This window comes from Varanus komodoensis, unplaced genomic scaffold, assembly GCF_004798865.1.
Source record: "Varanus komodoensis strain SLA01 unplaced genomic scaffold, ASM479886v1 scaffold5, whole genome shotgun sequence".
NCBI classification, from domain to species: Eukaryota; Metazoa; Chordata; class Lepidosauria; order Squamata; family Varanidae; genus Varanus; species Varanus komodoensis.
In genome coordinates, this window is record NW_025336087.1 from 51,521,646 (window position 1) to 51,541,165 (window position 19,520).

Consider the following 19,520-nt stretch of genomic DNA (forward strand, 5'->3'; position numbering starts at 1 on the left):
AACCAACATAGCTAATAGTGATGGATGATGGGTACACCAAACCTCTGGAGCCACATGTTGCTCACTCCAGTTAGATGAACCAGTAAACTGATTCGGCTTCCTGTGTCCCTAAGAAGCCACTCCACCTTGTTATTAAACTAGTGGGCAACTTTATGGAGAACTACTGGCTGAATTTTCTTGTTTCTTCGCTCCTAAAGCAGGGACTTTATTTTTTAGGAGGCTATGCTTAGAAAGAAGAACAATAATGGACCCCTGCATTAGAACTTTTGCCAAGCACACATACATTTTAAAGGCATATTATAAAATAAATTGTACTGTTAGAAAATTCAGTGTATATTTTTACAATTTAATTAGCTTATGCTGCATGAAATTGATAAATTAGGATTAAAAATCAAATTATTACAAGAAGTATTTTGGAGGGCTTTCATTCATAGGGTTGCCATACGTTGGAGACAACTTGACAGCATGTAACAAACACACAAGAAAACCAAACAAGTAAAATTGCAGACAAAGGGTTTTTAACATGATTTTTAAACTCACCACTTCCTTCATTTTTGTTCCTTTACTTTTGACTAAAATTAGCAATAACTAGACAATCAATAAAAGTTTGGTTTCTGACTATCCTGTAAGCTCCATTGTGGTATTTAATGCAATACAGAAAAAATACATCTGTACAAATAAATATAAACTTGAAGAAATGTCTTTTAGCTACTGGCACGATCTTTATCTGAAATCGAAAATGAAACCCCTCCCACAAACCTATATGAAAAGGTCAACTACATTATTATTGCAACACAATAGAAGGAATGATCAAGTTCTCCCAACTGAAAAGTATGACAAAATACTGTTAGAATGAAGGTCACATGTGAAATGAACATTAGGTATCTGTACTGCAACCAGATCTCTGCAAGAAAAGAGAAGGATTTTTATTACTACTTGATGACCTGCAAATAGATAACTGGGTGGTTTGGTTTGCATTAGCAGTTTAATTTAGCACATTTTATTTAGCAATTACAGCTAAAAACTTAGCTGTCATAGACTAGAGTTCATAAATGCATTTGCCAGTTTGCCGTTGGCAGGCACCTTGCTTTGATTTGGCAAAAATATGCAACCATCGTGATCCCTGCCCTTTTTCTCTTTTGGGAGAAACACGAGGACTCTCCCTGCAGACTTCAGAGGAATATTAGGGGCTCTCCTAGAGGTTGCATGGAACCTGAGAGACATCTGCAAAGCTGTGAGATTTCTTGCTGTAATAGAGACAAGATTCCATTCTTCTCCTCAGGTATGGAAACTACACAGATTATAGGCAACTACAGCTGGAACTACACAGTTGGGCTTGTTCTTGAGCACAGTGTAATGTCAGAAGACCCTTTTCTTTCTGGACGGACACAGCAAGGTAATGGCAAGAACAAGTATTGACTAGATAACCAAGGCCAACTATGATTTGCTGGGTCCTAGTCACTGGCAATAAAACATTACCAATTCAACAGAACTGTATACAATCAATAGCATGTTTCAGAAATAGAAGATGACTTTTAGTGAAATACCAACCTGAGTATAACAGTTGCATTAATGCACAGCAGTCATAAAATAGCAAAAGGCGACTTGAATATAGTTATTTACTAGTATGACCCTTTTATTCATTTCCATGATCAGAGATTTAATCAACAGTGAAGCCAAGTTAAAATGATTAAAACATACCACATGATAAAAATGAGTTTTTGTCTAGCCTCTATTTCAAATCTGAAATCACTATCATTATCTCAAATATGAAAATGAAGTGGAGGATTTACTACAAGCTGATACTCATTTTGCAATTGACCAAATGGAAATCTTACTTAAAAGTCCTAAAATTCCTCCTCTTTTTTAAAGGTCTGTTTATTCAGGGAATTATCAAATATTAATGATAAAATACTTATGGGTCTCAACTGTACTTTTGACACCATTTAGTAATGATACAATGCTAGAAGCATTGCTAGAATACAATCCATCCTTCTTAATGTTGTCTTTGATTCTCAATGACATTATGAAGTAAGAGATTATCATGAAAATTAATTTAAACACCTAGTTTCAACATAAAACTTTTCTATCATATCCACTGCCACATTTTTCTCAGTATAATGCAACAACTTTTCTCCAAATTTTAAGGCTCTTAACACTGGGATTTTCCAATGAATTTGTAACTGGTGATAAAAATGCTTTCATTCATCTCCAAATACAATACTAATGTCAACACTTAAATGGGAACACTAAGAGCATCCCAGCTTAAACTGCAAGAAACTTCTTGAAAAAGTTATGCTGTGATCTTGATGCAACTTATTTTCCATCATATCATACTGTCATATTCAGAGAGTCTGTTTTTGTTGATATAAAAATACGAATGAGAAAGAGTAGAGCAATAATTCAGTCAAATAATGTCTAATACACATTATAGCAACAAATTTTTGAATTTATCAGCTACTGTTTTGCCTTTTGCTATTTTAACACCTATTAGTCATAATATTAAAAGTGTACAAGCTGCTTGAATGTTTCTATTTCTTTCAAGATCTGCATTTTTATTTCTTTTTTTAATCTGGCAAACCAGGCAGTATATGAAACAATTATTGATATTGCCACACACAACATTGACAGATGATTAATATAGCATAAAACCCTACAAGTTTAAACATTTTAAAATCCTAATGGAGTAGTATTTTGTTGTGTTTTAAAGGAACATCAAAATCATTCTAGCATAAAACGGAAAGAAAATACCCACAACGGTCCCATTCGAATGTCATGTTAAACCTGCTTCAACCATGCACCTTTCCACCCTCCCCTTTCCTCCTCTGGTCCAGCTTCATGGAGTTCAGAAACTTTAACTTCCATATCAATCGAACTTTGGCTATTGGGTGGTATAGAAATAAAATAAACTTGCAGTTCAGTCATTCATCCAAACCTTAAACTATGGTTAATTATGGTTGTATAAAGAAACCAGCTTCATAATCCATAATGTGAAGCTGACTTTTTCACATAAGTAACAGGTGCAACTGTGATTTTCCCCATCACTTCCCAACACAAAAACTGAAAAATGACAGGAAAATCATGTAGGGAATGGTACTAGTTAGAGCTAATGGTGACCGTTTCTGTCAGAGGTAGTCCAGATGTGGTGATATTGTCATTCTGCTTAGCATAATTTCAAAAGTATGTATTTGTTGAGGAGAAATACACTATAAAACAAATCACTGGCAGAAAATAATCTTTTGGCTTGTGTTTGTTCTAATAAAAGTAAATAATACTAAGGGAGTGTGCTGGGTGTATGTGGGTGTACCAGTATTACTTGGACTGGCTGATGTGATCAAATTATGACTAATTATATTAGATCCAATTCAAACCACTGGTTTAAACATTTACGACACTAAGTGACACAGCAGTATAGGGCCAGACACAGTATAGGGCCATATTTACCTTTAAGAGCATCATCATAGGCCCTCCTCCAGTAGTCCATGACAAATGAGGGGAGGCAGATGGCTAGAAGTGAGATAGCTTTTTCAGTGGTGACACTGAATTTGTAGAATGCTTTCCTCAGAGAGGCTTATTTGGTACCCATGTGATGGTCATTTTGGCTCTAGATGAGGATCCTTTTATTCTCCCAGGCATTTTAAGAGCTGTTTTCACTGCTTTTAGTACTCTGTTCTACAGCTGGTTTACTCTGATTTCATGTTGCATAATACTTTTATTCTTTGCTGGTTTTTTTCTTGCTTTTATTTTTGTTTGTTTTAATTTTTGTACTGAATGTTTTTAATGTATTTTTCCCCAACCAGTGAACTTGTTTTAAAATATGGTAAATAAAAAGAAATTGGTTTGGGCAAAATCTCCGGAGCTGTTGTGGAGAATGGCTTTTATTCATTTCAAGGTCATTGGTGCAAGCCACATTAATGAACAGAGGTTGCATGGCAACAGGACTGAGTGGATTGTGCCTTCATTAAACAAACCAATGTTTTCTGTTACTGAAAACAAACATAATGGAAAGACGTAATGAGGACAAACCTCTAACTATAAAGATATATAACAATCTAAACTACTTACTGTAGCTGGGGAGGCTCGTGTTGTGTGAGTCACTGAATGGCCAGAGTTTTCCATTGAATTGCCAATCAGGTAGGTACCTCCCGTGCTGCTGATGAGTTGTCCTCCAGTGACACCCATCTGAATGCCTCCAGTGCCCACCATGCTATGAGAAGAGACCACTGTTGTCACCTGTGCAGAACTTCCTTGGGTATCAAAGTAATTCCCCCCAGTGTTTTGGCTGTACATCTGAGTTTCTGTGTAAGGATACGTTGTTGTTCGTCTTAAGGAAAAGAAAAAGGAAAAAAAAATGTTTATACGTGTCCTTCTACTAGAGGGAGACAACACTTTCATTATGGAGTATACTGCACAACTGCTATAACCAAATTAAACCATACTATTTATCTTTTATTTCAATTTCTAGGCTATAAAGTGCTTTAAAAATCACCTCTCAATGTAATATGAATGTTCTTTTTCCTGAAAGAAGTTATTAAATATTTATTAGAAAATAGAAACAGTCTAAAAGTACACTAAAAGCAGGTTAATTCAGCTGTGCTAGAAGTATACATGCCATTTTAGAACAGAAAAAAGCATCTTAAACACATAAGATACAACATCCATCAGTTCCCAATTTGCACTCTCAGCATCCCCAGGTGCTCTGAACAAAGACTATGTAGTTCATTCACAACAGAAGGATGTTAGTGGCAGGAAAGAAGACTGTTTAGGTGTTAGAAACTTGTTCAAGGACAAGACCATTAGAAATGTTTGCTAACATATATCCAAAATTCATTATGAAATAATTAAAAAAAGAAAAAAAAATGAAAACTAGGATTCTCAGAACATGAGCATGCATGAAAGTCCTGTCCTTGATCATTCAGCTCAGTTCCTGACTTCCCCCTGTTGATGGAGGAGGCCTAAAGGGGGCTTCTACTCCTGCTAATCTGAACAATGTGCAGAAGCCACCATGGCAACTTTATTTTTTATTAGGGTTCCTGATTGCATAAAACTTTCTACTCTCTTTAAAAAGCTAATGTTTTACCACCTAACTCCACGCTATACTTCAGTCCTCATTTCTCAGTGAGTTAAGGTTGGGAATTGAACAGGAGAAGATACAGCTACTGAAGCAAAGCCAGCTTGTGGACCTTCATCTTCTCTCCATTTTTAGCCCTCACCCAAGCAGACTCAGCACTTGCATGTGTCTATAGTTACAATTTTAATTTGATCAAGTTCTTTTGGCGTTGATCTTCCTGACTTATCTCTTTGGAAAGAATTTCACAGGTAGTTGTAATTCTAACTAAACAGCATGGCACTGAAAGGGTAAATCTTTTATATTTTCTCAGGTTTCATGGGTGGTATGCACATGGCGCACGCCCACACACTGATTTATTCCCAGCTGACTCTATTAGGTTCTATGTAAATGTCACGACAATGATCTGTTGCCTTTTATAAATTAGTACTCCTGCCATCTCATCTTGCCTCACCATGTACCTGAGCTGAATGCGACCCTGCATCTTCTTTCATCTGTTTATTCAATAGGATTCATTTACCTGCAGCACATTGATCTTTCTGTGCAAAAGTTGCTTTTTAGTTTCAGAACTCTAGCATTGTTACATTTCACACCAGCAACACAAGGCTTTTCCTTGCAATTAAATCAATTCTACTCATTTACGCATTCTCTAGTTCCTTAGAGATAGTCTAATTGCTTTAAAAATTTGAACTATAGTAGAACCTGGACTCAAATATCTGTTCAATCCATTTCAGTTTTTCACTTTGCAATTTGTTTAACTAACACTCCATGAAAAATACAAATTAAATTTCCTACATAGAACAATGCTTCTAAAAATATTGCTTAATATAATTTATTATTAATTAGTAATCTGCTAAGTAGATGACTTCCTTTAAAATTAAGACACCTAGCTATGCTTATGGGATTTTAATTAAAGTAAAAAAACTTCTGCATCCCCCCACTAACTCAGCTTTAAAAATGATTTATTTTTGCAGACTACAGCTACTGACAAACATGAATAAAATTCAGTGGAGGAGTGCTGCAGGCATATCCAACTATCAGCTCTGAAAAGAGATCATTCCTAGTCTGTTTAAAGGTGCTGCCCATATAATCAGTGGGTTGTATATATTGGTCCTACTTAGAGTAAACTGACAAGACTGAATCAGTTAACAGTGAATACAATCTACTATCTCTGGAGTCATTAAGGTGAAGAGGGGAAGAATAAGAACCTAATACAGGACTCCCAATTTTGGCAGGACCCTGTGTCTTTTCTGCAAATCTGTCATTTGGCACAGCCTTTTTGTGTCAGGGTAAGCAGATAAACAAAGACAACTGTAAGAAGGACAACAGAAGAAATATTAAATTGACAGTACCACAAATCTGATATTAATGAAAGGTAAATTAACACTATAACTAAAGTAGTAACCTGATCCCATTCCATTCAATCTTTTTTCTAAGTATACTAATACAGATGTTGCGCCACATAAGTCAGAGCCACACATATGGAAAGCAAATACATAACAACAATATTGTACAGATAATACACCCAAACAGTCACCAAGTTAAGCATTTGTATTCTGTCTACGTCAAATGGGATTCCACAGGTCAATATTCTGAAAAGACACAGGCGTGTGATGTACAGAAAGTGTTGACTAGAATACAACGTCTACCTGGTGCCAAATCCTCACTTGCTGAAAAATCACAAATAAAAATTGTTTATTTGAGATGCTAGAAATGGGATGGGCTATAAAAACTTTAAACAAACAAACAAACAAATTTCATAGTTACATGAGATTCTCTAACTTAAACCATTTTATAAATCACATTATATTACAATGACTAATACTCCAATCTAATTTTTATCTATTCATTTAAACATTTTACACTATGCAATTATTACGAACTCCTATCTTCAGAACTGTTAACAATCATGGCATGTGTCACATGATGCTAGCTTATTTATGTTTTTAGTTAAGGAGTTTGATCTGTGCTTGAAAGAAAAATGCCAAGCAGCAGTTTTATCTCATTATTTATTTATTTAATTTGGGATATTTCTAACCAGTCCAATCACTACACGTCTTTTGACATAGGGTTTCACTGATATAATGTAGAAAACAACCACCTGCCACCTCCAAAGATCATCAATAACTAATACCAGAAATTAACAATGGAACCTCAAAAAAGGATCAATAATTCACAACTGGGGAGGGCAGGTTTATATGTTACATTTTCTTATATATATTTCTCCAAAGGAAAATACGAGATACACATTTAAAGAATATAATATGAATGACAGAAGACATTTATGGCTGCATGTTATGTTTCTGCGAACATCACATACAATGCATGGGTTGCATGCCTTTTTCAACAACAACAACAACAACAACAACAATGTGCCTTTGATAATGTAACAATTGCAGCCTATGAAGATGCAGCTTTGCGAAAGAAGACTACACATTACTAGGAGCAGATGACAAGCAGAACAGTGTGTATACCAGGACTACAAATGAAGTTTAGAAACAAAGAGCCACAAATAAGAAGGAAGTATGTGCAGAAAGAAGGAAGAATGATTTGGTGGATGACAAAACATTTAAAAGGAAAACAGCATACCATTCCTACATTGAGGAACAACTGCAACCTATTATTAGAGTACTTTGTTTAGTGGTATTGCCTCCCTCACACATACAAATGCACAGACAAACAGGGAACTAGTCGCAGGGAACTAGATGACCAGGAAAAGGCAGAATCATTTATATAAGGTAATGCTAACATGTATGAAAGTATCCTTGTGAACAGCGTAGCTTTAAAACAAATAATTTAAAATAAAATACCGCGTATAAAATGAGATTTCAAAATCATCTTTAAATAAATTCTATTGTCCCCATATATGCGGCACGATTGTGACATGGTAACTAAAAAAACCTTGCAATCAATACCAACACACAAAACCAAGGGACATTTCATCCGAGCATAATGCTTGCAATTTAGGGACCCAGAACACAACTACTTATTTTAATGAATATAACGAACAGATTTTATGAATGTATGTATCGATACTACCCAATAGCTGAAGCTCTTTGCAGTGAGCTACAATTAAGAAATATAATAAAATGCAATATAAAATAAACTATAAAATATCATAAAGTTACACTAAAAATTAAAGCCACATTTTAACAACAGTGAGAACTAATCCATGCTGTTAGACCTGCTAAATGTGATATTTGGAGCCACTAAATGCCTAAAAAAGAGGGAAGTCTTAATATGGCACTGAAAACAAAGTCAAGTTGGCACCAGGTGGATTCAGTGTTTGGGGGCTTGCAACACAGAAGATCCTCCCAAATGATCCTTCCTTGGAGATAGTATTTAGAGGAAGGCCTGCTATGTCATGTATAGGGTTCAGATACATTGAGGCTGGAAGAAGCATTCTAGCAGGTATTGTGGGGCTCAAGCCATATAGGGCTTTATAGGTTAAAACCACCACCTCACATCAGGCTCAAAAGCATATGGGAGCCAATGCAAGCAGGCCAGAACTGGAGTAATATGTCCAGACCATATTCTTCTGGTTCGTATTCAGGCTGCATTTTATACAAACTGCAGCTTCTGAACTGTCTTCAAGAGAATCCCCACATTTAGCACATTTCAGGACTTGTGTTTAGAGAGTGCAAAAGCATAGCTTACTGAAGATAGGTTGTCCCTGTCCAGATAGGGCCACTGCTGCGCCACCAACCAAAGGTGGTGGAAGACACTCCATGCCACTCAGGCTTTGTCTCAGGAGACAAAGATGGAGACCCTCAAGCTAAAAACCTGCTTCTTCAAAAGGAGTACAAGCCAGAACAGGGTGAATACCCTCCACCTGATCAGAGGAACCAACCACAAATAGCATCTTAGTCTGTATTAGGATTCAGTTTGTTAGCCCTTATCAAGTCCCTTGTTGCAGCCAGGTACCAGTATGGCACATCCACAGTCTTGCCTGCTGAAGATGGTGAAAAAGAGCGTTGTGCCATCAACGTAAGATGACAAAACACTCCAAAACTCAGATCACCCACCTCAGTGGTTTCACGTAGATGTTGAACAAGATAGGGGACAAGTATAAACCCCAAGGAATCTCAGAATGAAGAGTCTACAGGGCCAAACAATATTCTCAGGTACAATCTTCTGTAGCTAACCCTCCAAAAAGAAGCAGAACCACTGCAATGCATGCAGTACCCCACTTTCACAACTCAAGACAGTTGCCCCAGAAGGATACCACAATTGATGGTATTGAAAATGGCTGAGAAATTCGGGAGAAGCAACATGGTCACATTCCCCATTTATCTCTCTCCCGGCAAAGTTGTTTCTGTGCCAAAACTTGGCCTGAACCCCAACTGAAATAGATCCAGATAATCAATCTTATCCAAGAATGCCTGGAGTTGACTGCCCACCATGCACTCAAGGACCTTGTTCCCTAAGAACAAGGCAGATCATTGGTCTATTTAGTCCAATACCAACAGCTTTGATTGGCAGCAGCTCTCCAAAATATGTTTCCCAGTCTCACCAATTAACTGGTTTACTAAGAAATCCCAATGAGTTCAATTATTTTACCTCGAGAACTTCAGATTGAACCTGGAACCTTCTGCATATAATGAATGGGCCCTTCCCATGAAATATGTACACAGGAATGTAGTATTGCACATGTCAACATTTTCACAACCAGCTAAAACATCATGTAAAATATTTAAAATAAATTAATTTCATTCCAAATCTCTTAAGATTGATTTCAGCTGCTGCTTCAGGATCTAAGAGCAATATCCAATGCAATATTCCTAGAGCTAATATAGATTCTGCTATGCTAGCATAAGCAACAACTAGCGCGACATGAATAGTGCTTGCTGATTAAGTAGCCTTTCCAAAGAAACCTATCATGCCAGGAAATGCTATCAGTGTTGCACCAAAAGTGGCTAGGACAATTCAACTAACAGTAGTAGTAATAGCACCCTGAATACTGTCCCAAGCCTTTAATTTTGAATAACAAAAAGCTTTAGTTTTAGATGATTTTACATAGCATGTTGTTCATACTTTTTAAAACTCTGCATAATATAATTAAATCATGTATACTAATTAGAAATAGATGTCAAAGTGATTAACTTACATAGCTCCATTTGTGTACACTGTGTCACTTCCCTCCACATACTGCACCTGGGCTGGGTATACATGCTGCACCTGTTGCACACTTTGAACTTGCTGAACCTGCAAATAAAACACTGTATGAAATAAGTGTTCTACTTGGGCATTATACAACTAGCCCATACTGGCTCTAATGATTAGTGAACAGTAAACAATAAGACATATTTATAAAGGATTATAAATCAAACCCACAATATGAAGACTAACGCCATTTCATGCAGGCATTTTATTTATTTTTAAAATGTATAAGCAACTTTTCAGCAAAGTAGCATAGAATTAGCAAAGGATGAACTGCACAAATACCTCATAATTTGTGCACCACGTTACAGATGAAATATCTTGTTCACAAAATTTTAAAAGTTCTATTATGAATTTTTAAAGTGTTTTAAACTTATAGTAATATTTATTTATTATTTAATTACACTTCTATGCCTCCTCATGCCCCAAGGGTTCTCTGGGTAGCTTACAAGATGCTAAATAGCATATAAAAATCAACTGATAAAATAAAAACAATAAAATAAAATGTTATACAAGGAGATACAGAATGCCAAAGAATCATGCTCAAAATTCAAACCAAGTAGAACCAAATAATTAAAACAAGATCAACAATTAAATATGTCAACAACAAAACACAAATTAAATTAGTCAAATGCCTGACTAATACAATAAAATATACAGCTTTTTCACCATTTTATTTAATCTTTAAAAATTCTTAAAAATGACAGCCTCTCCAAGATGGTAGGAAGCCTCGCTCTTGACACACACTTTCAAAACGCAATCAAAGTTGCCTCTGGCATGATTGTGCAAATTGTTTCTAGGGGCTGTGACTGGTGACTGTCCCCTGGGACAATTTCAGTTCTGTTTTGAAAGCCCATCATAGGTATTATGATTCCCTGCCTCTCAGAGAGATTTAATGACATTTAATAAAGTTTTTAAAAATAAAAAGGAAATGGTTAGACCAACTAATATTACACTAAGTTTGCAAAGAATTCCAGACCTCACAATAGAGGTACAGCAAAGACAAACACATAGCCTTGGAGTGCAATGAAAAAAACCAAATTGTTTGAATCTAAGTGATCAGGGATACATGCAAGAATTGTGTTCATGTTAGATTCAATTTCTGGCTCAACCAACTGGGCAGCATCAATACATACAGCATAATACAATAAACAGGAAAAAGGCCACAGCACACAAATGAAAAAAAATGCCATAAGGGGTCAGATATAAATCCTGTAACTCAGTGGGAAAATTCAGCTGATTCCAAGTGGAAGGCCCTCCTAAAATTGTACTCTTCACTTGTCTATGAAAACTAGAATGGGAAATGGGCCTTCCAGAGAAATGAGTTTCAAAACCTAGGTCACACCTGAGAAACTATGCCTCAAATAGCAACCAGTCATTTGTTTAGGTAGTATGTTCCTCAGGATTATTCAGGAGCACATGGTCCTACAAATACCCTGGTCTCAAACTCTTTAGGATCTTAAAAGATGAAAACTACATGTAAAAACACAACTGGAATCATGTTATCTGTATTGTGATGTTTTCATACAGAGCCGATTTGTGCATATGCTAGCCTGTCATCAATAAATCAAATTGTATATAGGCATGCATTACCCAGCATTAAAACTGAATTAATAATATTTACTAGGGGAAAAGTACTGCTGATTTTTAAGGGACACACTTCTGAGTAAAAATACTTACATCCATGTTGTTCAATATTAAGGTAGAAAAATAATTTAATCATGTCTGCCTGTAAGATATTCTCTAACAGACATTTTAATAAATACTGCATTGGTGAGTTTGTAAAAACACAAGTATTAAACCCAATAATATAAATCATAAATCTGACTGCTCTCTTCCCTTCCCCCCCATACACATACATACACACACACCAGCAGAGTTTCACTCTCATTAGACAATATATTTGCTAAACTATCAAGAAATAAAACAGACATTTTAGTTTCATGGTGACACTTTTCAGAGGAGGGCAATACACAGAAACAGGTCAGAAGGGGCCTTCTGGGCCATCTAGTCTGACCCCCAGCTCCAGGCGGCTTCACTCACGACATGCCCACCATGTGCATGTCCAGCCTATCTTTGAACACCCTCACCGATGGGGCCTCAACGACCTCTTGTGGAAGCCCATTCCACACCCTCGGGGGCCTGACTGTCAGGAAGTGCTTCCTGGCATCTAAATGGAACCTTGGTTCCCTGAGCTTTGCTCCGTTGGAGCGCGTCCTGCCTTCCTCCTTCCTCCCTTCCTTCTTCTACAAGAAGAAAAGAATAATGCAATAGAAAATGGCATAGTGCAGGCATCATGTCAACCATAGATAATAATAAAACAGTACTTTAATCCTTAAGCCATGGGCTGTATTAGAACATAATAATACATTGTTATGAGTCTAGATATGCCTGGAATTTGAATGCTTCCTTTTCCCTATCTTCTTCTGTGCAGCCATGGGAGACTGGAAGCTTTCACTTCCAGTTTTGACTAACCACAGTTTAGCATTATGTTCAAATTATGAAAACAATGTTTGGTCGTCAGTATGTTTACTAAAATAAGTCATTTACAAAACTTGGTTTATAAAGCTGGGTTGTTTCAATTAGCTATTCTTAAGCTCAATCACAGTTTAAAGTAAGGAAATAATACTAAACGTGGTTAATCAAATGGAGAAAAAAGCTGCTTATCTCCTAACAGCTGAGCTTAAGCTCAATTCCCGTAACAACAGAATATAGTTTATTATTGCATCCAAATTCATTCAATACTATATGTGTTAATATAGTTGGACAAAAATGGTTTATAGCTACTTGTCAGTTTAGTATTCTAATTTCTACATGCTGCGGCTTCTGGAGTATGTGCAATGGCCATAACTATGGCTCATCAATTAATATTGTGCTAAAATATAAAGTATATACTGTGGGTCCATTACCATACTGCTTTGATAACCAAGTACTCAGTGTGGTTTACCAATCAACATCACAGCAAATCACACGTAATCTTTCTGGAACAAATTTGGTACAAGTATGAATTGAAATATTCAAGGAAGTTTCATCCTTTTAAAATGTTCTGTTCCCTTCCAGAAAGCAGCATTGGTCTGAACAAATACTTTATTTCTAATTAATTTGATTCTAATGGAAAAATATAGTGCACTGTCAAGTGTCTTGCCATTCTAACATGTAAAACCTGCTTTCAAAACCAGAGCAAATTAAATTACTTTGGCATTAATCTCTATGTTTACCATGTACTTTAGATTAATACATGAACACAGTCCTCAGAAAGTATTACAATTTAGATGCTATCCTTAAAAATAACAGAACGTGTAAATATAAGGGAGATCTGCCAACAATCTATAATATTATCCATACCGCTTTGGCGACTGATACTGGGGTCTATATTACTACACATTCAGAGGATGTATGATACTCTAGTACCTAAGTGCTTTGCAATTAGATCTGTGTGCTGCTCTGAGTTCCGTAAAACTTCCATCAGCATACTCCCTCTCCACTGATTTTGCTTGTTTTTTAAAGCAAACTTTAATGCAGGTTCTTTCTGTAAATAGCTTAATTAAAAAAACCAAATCTCATACTTTGGGCAAAAACAAAGCAAAACAAGTCTTGTCATCCAGCTAACCTCAATGTTACATGTTATAACCTTTGTGCACATTAATTAGGTTCTACTATTCTGTGAAATATGTTGCAAATTTGCTTACAAACCAAAGTCATAAAGTGCTTTTTAAAAGCAGACTTTTTCTACTTTCATTTTTGATCTTCCAAAAATTATAATTATGTCAATGTTCTATTTATAACATCAGCAAAACAGCAAAATACAAAACACAATCATTTTCAAAATATTATCCTTTAAAATATGAGTGTGATAATATTTTAAAGAAAAAAAGTTGTGCTTTCTGTTTTCAGTTCACATTTTATTTCCCAGACATTAAGAGGAACCTGAAAATTTAGGCAATTGCATGAACACTTACCTGGGAGTAAAGTACTGCTGAATACATGTACAGGATTGCACTGTAAACTCTGCAAATCATCTACACTTGTCTCCTACAAAGCTCTCATTAAACATAAAACCAAACTTCTGGACAGATTCTAAACCTGGCATATGTGATGTGGTGCCCAAGGGCCCCAACCTGCTCACAGACAACTTGGTAGATCCACTGATGCTACTCTGGTTGGGTGTCTATAGTAAATGCAAACAAATCAGCCCAATATTGTTCTGGCAGTGGCATTTCTCCTCATAGACAACTAGTCACTATAACTTCTGTCATCCGACACCCCTTCCCAAAATAGCAATAGATATTTCTTGGAGAAGACTCCACTTGTCCTACTCTGGCCAGGTAGGGATTGCAGAAACAATGGTAGCCAGTCAACAACACAGAAGCATCACCACCTAGCCTACTCTTGGGACCTCAGTCCTGTTGAAAGAAAAATACTTTCCCAGATCTTAATAGAGCATTGGGAAACCAAGAAAGAAAATTGAAAGGTTCAGAGGGGACCAGAACAGCACAGTTGGCTGTGCCTTTTTTATTGCCCTTACACACCTTTTTATAATGCAGCTTAACTGAGTAAGGGGATTTTTTTACACTTGAAAAAGGGATGGCCCTTCTAACAGTCATTTGTAAAGGATGCGAAGAGCTGGTGGCAGGGGCCTACATTCTTCGCAATGATAATTTATAGCACCTAGCATACAGAAACAATGTCAGTGGCAAGTTCAAGCAGAAAGTTACACAATTTTAGCCAATACCACTTCTGCTGCACTGGTGCAAACATGTACCACTGAATCACATTAGGCTAACGTGATACTATATTTCTCTGTGCAGTCACATTTTATGTCTTTTATTCCCCTATCATAAGTGATTTATTTTTCACTGAAAGTTCCAATTCATACTTCATTAAACAGAACGACCTGGTTCACTTGATAAAATGTTGTGATTTCTCATCTTGGATTCTAAGAGGGGATTACAGCTTGAGATTGATGGGCAAATGGTCAAGGAACACCTCATTGCTTTGGACAAATTCAAATCTCCAGGACCGAGAGGCAAAAGAACTCTCAGGACCACTGGCTGCATTCACACAACAAACAATGTTGCATGGTTACCATGGTTACAGTTTTTTACCATGATCTAACTGCCAGACAATCACATGGTTTTTACTTTATTATGCTTTCTATTCTTCCTGCTTAGTCCTCCACTGTTAGGATGTATCCCATCAGGCACTACATCTAAATTTCAATTTGAAACTGCATCATACCCTTCCTATGTCACCTGCTTCTTCCTCATAGAAGCTGGATGGCTGGTGTGATTCATAAAGCTGCCACTCTTTCCAGAGGACCCTGTGGTAGTTGAGTATATATCAGGGCTGTGGAAATGACAATCTTGGGTTTCAACAACATGACAAGTTATGGTGGTACAAAGAAACTATAGAACAAATTGTTGTTTCTTATCATAGTTTCTAAAGACTTAAACGTACCCTGGTGAAATGCCATGGTTGGGTTCAGGCATCATAGTCTATCATGATGGTAAAACAATGGTAAAAAACCACCATGGCTTATTGTGTTGTCTGAGCACAGTCACTGTCTAGTATCCATGGAGCTAATGTTCCTATCTTCAAAACAGAAAAAAAGGACAAGTCAGCCTGACATCAATCCCTGAGAGAATTTTGGAGCAAACCATAAAATAGTCAATCAGCAAACATCTTGAAAACAATGCAGGACACAGAATAATGAGCGTAAGTTACAGGAAGCCAGGTTCCAGCTAGACATTAGGGGAAAAAATTCTGTTACAGCAGTACTGCAATGAAACCTATTGCCTAGAGATGGACAGTCATCCCTCAGCCCAAATTCGATGATCAGAGTGTGATTCAATGACCTTATAGGCCCCTTCCAACTCTACTATTCCATAATGTTATGTCAATTCCTGCAATGGAGGTTTGTAAACAATGGGATCCCTAAAGAAACTATTTTGAAACCAGTGCTTTTTAACTTGTTTATTGATTATTTGAAATTAGAGTAGCAGTGTGGTTCCCATATTTGCTCATATTACCAAATTATGTAAGGAGGTTAAAATGAAAAGGAACTGTGAAGAGTTTCAAAATGATATCTTCAGACTGAAGGAATGAACATAAAAATGATAAATGCAGCTGAGTTGGCAGTGACTGACCAGGAAATTTAAGTTGTGGTGGATAGGAACACTGTGGTCAACAGGAACACTGATCCCAATCGGAAGCTACTGTGAAAAGGGCAAAACCCATTTGGAGCATCATTAAAAAAGGAACTGAGGCTAAAATTGCCAATATTATAATGCTTTTATAGACATCTATGAGGCACCCACACTTGGAATATTGTATACAGTTCTGATCATCACAACATAAAAAGTGTATTTTATAACCGGAGAAAGTGCAAAAAGGGACAACTAAAATAATTATGGGGCTAAACTATCTCCCCTATGAGCAAAGGTTACAATGTTTGGTGTTTTTAAGCTTAGAAAAAAGGCAAGTAAGGGATAAAACAAGCAAATAAAATCATGCAAGGATATGGAAATGTTATCTCTCATATAGTACTAGATCATTGGGATGATTCAATGAAACTGAATGGTGGTAAATTCTGAAAACAAGTACTTCCCATAAGAGTGCATAATAAAACTATGGCATTGCCTCCACATGGTGTGACAATACCAAAAACATGACGGGCTTTCATAAGTTATGGAGGACAATGTCGTTAATTATGATGGTTGTGTATTACCTTCTGTGCCAGAGATAGTATGCCTCTGAATAGCAGTTACTAGGAAAAACAAGCTGGAGGTTGCTTCTGTGTTAATGTCCTATTTGTGGATTTCCCATAGGCATCTCATGGGTAACTGTGAGAACAGAATGGGCCCTTAATCTGATCTAGCTCATAGGTCTGATGGAGACCTAATGGAAAACTGTGATTTAATTAATTCCAGAGGTTGGGATGGAAAGAATAGTGCATGTAGACCTAACACTCATTCTCTATTGGACCAAAGTCACTATACTTGAACCAGGCCAAATGGTTAAATGTTTGTTCTTTAATATACATACAAAATACAAAGACAAATAATCACCTGTAACAGAAATAGTAAGCCAAGTGAAAAGGGTTACTAGAATGACTTTCAACAGAATGGGGACACCAAAGGGACCAAAGGAACAGAAAACAGAGAAATGAGCAAAAACAATTAAAAAATAAGATGATGGTAACATGATAATGATAACAGTTCTGAAAACAGAGAAATTTTAAAAAATCAAATACATACAGACAGAGTTGGACTTAGAATATATTCCCTCTGTGGGTGGCAGGAGTCTTGGCAACAGCACCAGGACTGAGATGACAGGACCTGAGCCAGAACAGGGTCCAAATGCTGTCCAAGGTCTGGTAGTGGGGTTGCAGGCATAGTTATAACCAAGATGCAGGTCAAAGTCAAGAATCAGAAGTGTGTATTAGAGCAAGATAAAGATATAGTTGTGGCCAAGGCAAAGGTCCAGGACAGGGAAGACAAAACAGAGTAGGAAGCATAGTCACAATCAGGACAGGGCAAGGAGAGGTACATGATGCAGGGTAAACTAGGCAGAATTCAGGATTCAGTGACAGACGGTGCAGTGAAGCAAGGTGAGACAGCAAGACAGGATTGAGCAAGGCAGGAACCTGGTCAGGCAAGATTCAGGAGCTGAAAAGCACTATACAGCTAGCAGAAACCTGTGTTGCTGAATCTGGTACTGGAGGGCTTGCTCTTATATAGCTCTTCCCCCAGGTCTCCCAGCTGTCATTCATCAGGAAACTGAGAGCTTTAGCAGGGCCTAGGCCCAATTCTGCAATTACTATATTGGCCATTCCAGTTTTGGACACCAGATGGCGCTGGATCCGAGACTGGGATCAACATACTGAAAGTGAGTGTATGTGCACAGTAAACTTGAATGAAAAGAATTACAGGAATATTCAAAATATCAAAAATAAGAAGAGAGTTGACTAAAAGCAGTTAAGAGTTAAAATCGAAAGAAAAAAGGGAAAGGTAAAGATTAATAGGAAGGAAAAGGCAAATAGCATGAACTTAGAGAGGAAAAAAGGAGAGCCCTGCAAGACTTGAAATGGACACGATAATGAAATAAAATCAACTGTACTTTCACAATCCTCAGAGAAAGCAGAATGTCGAAAAGAAATATCAAAAGAGAAAGCAGAGGGGTAAGTGTATCAAACATAACCAAGTTCCTTTTCAGCAAGAAAAATAATGTTTCAAAATGAAAAAAAAAAATCCTAGTAACTGCAACTTTATAGAACATCAAATCACCCAACAACAACTACTACTACAAGAGGATGAACCATAACAAAGTGATACGAAATTAAAATGAGACTGGAATGAAAATTTAAAAGTGAGGAAAAGGATCTAGGACTAAGACAAAGATGTCATCAGATTTACAAAAGAGTAGGAAGGCAATAAACAACAGTAAAGATAGGAGAGAGACTAAAGAAAACGTGGTATTGCAAATGAGAAAATCAAGGACTGGAACACAACCCAAACCAATTTGGGCCTTTCATTCTCTGTAATATGATTATGGCATTGATCATGGAATTTCAAAATGTTAAATTAAATTTCATATATGCAAACAAATATATACACAATTCTATGTCTCAAGTCTGATTACCACCATAGCTCACATGTTTTAAAAAACAGCAGGGACAAATCCAAAATACAGTAAAACCTTGGTTTGCAAGCATAATTTGTTCTGGAAACATGCTTGTAATCCAAAGCACTTGTATATCAAAGCAAATTTCGCTATAAGAAATAATGGAAATTCAGATGATTCCACAACCCAAAAAATTCATATAAAATGATTACAATACTATAATATAATACAAAATAATAAAGAAAATACAAAATATAAAGAAAAATAAAATGAATTAACCTGCACTTATCTTTGAAAACCTTCGTGTCTGGTGTGAGGGGGACCAGAGAGAGGAAGGTTATTGTGTAGGACAACTTTCACTATCACTAACGGAATCACTGCTATCTATTGGCTCAATGGAATCTTTTTCTTTTCATGCAACTTTAACAAAGAACCTATCCAATGACACTTGCTTTTGCCTCCTTCTGAGGATTTCATGGAAAAGTGACACTGCATTCTTGTTAAACAGATTCATCGCTCGCACTGCTGCAGCCTTGTTTGGGTTGTACATTTCTCCAAATTTTGCACTGTTTCCCACATTTTACATGTCTTCCTAATCTCATTTGAAGTGAGGGATTCCCCCGCCTTTTTCTCCTCCTCCTCTGTAGACAAGATCTCCTCCATAACCTCT

At 36.7% G+C, this 19,520-nt stretch overlaps 1 protein-coding gene across 3 annotated transcripts in view; it reads right to left on the bottom strand.

The window, feature by feature from the left end:
- RFX3 (regulatory factor X3) overlaps window positions 1-19,520 on the bottom strand; it is a 177,931-nt gene that overhangs the window by 77,814 nt on the left and 80,597 nt on the right. For all 3 annotated transcript variants that reach the window (XM_044445915.1, XM_044445913.1, XM_044445914.1), the window contains exons 3-4: window positions 10,176-10,273; window positions 4,066-4,324 (exon numbers count right to left, since the gene is read on the bottom strand). In XM_044445915.1, coding sequence (XP_044301850.1) covers window positions 4,066-4,324; window positions 10,176-10,273 — 357 coding nt within the window. The remainder of the gene's footprint in view (window positions 1-4,065; window positions 4,325-10,175; window positions 10,274-19,520) is intronic.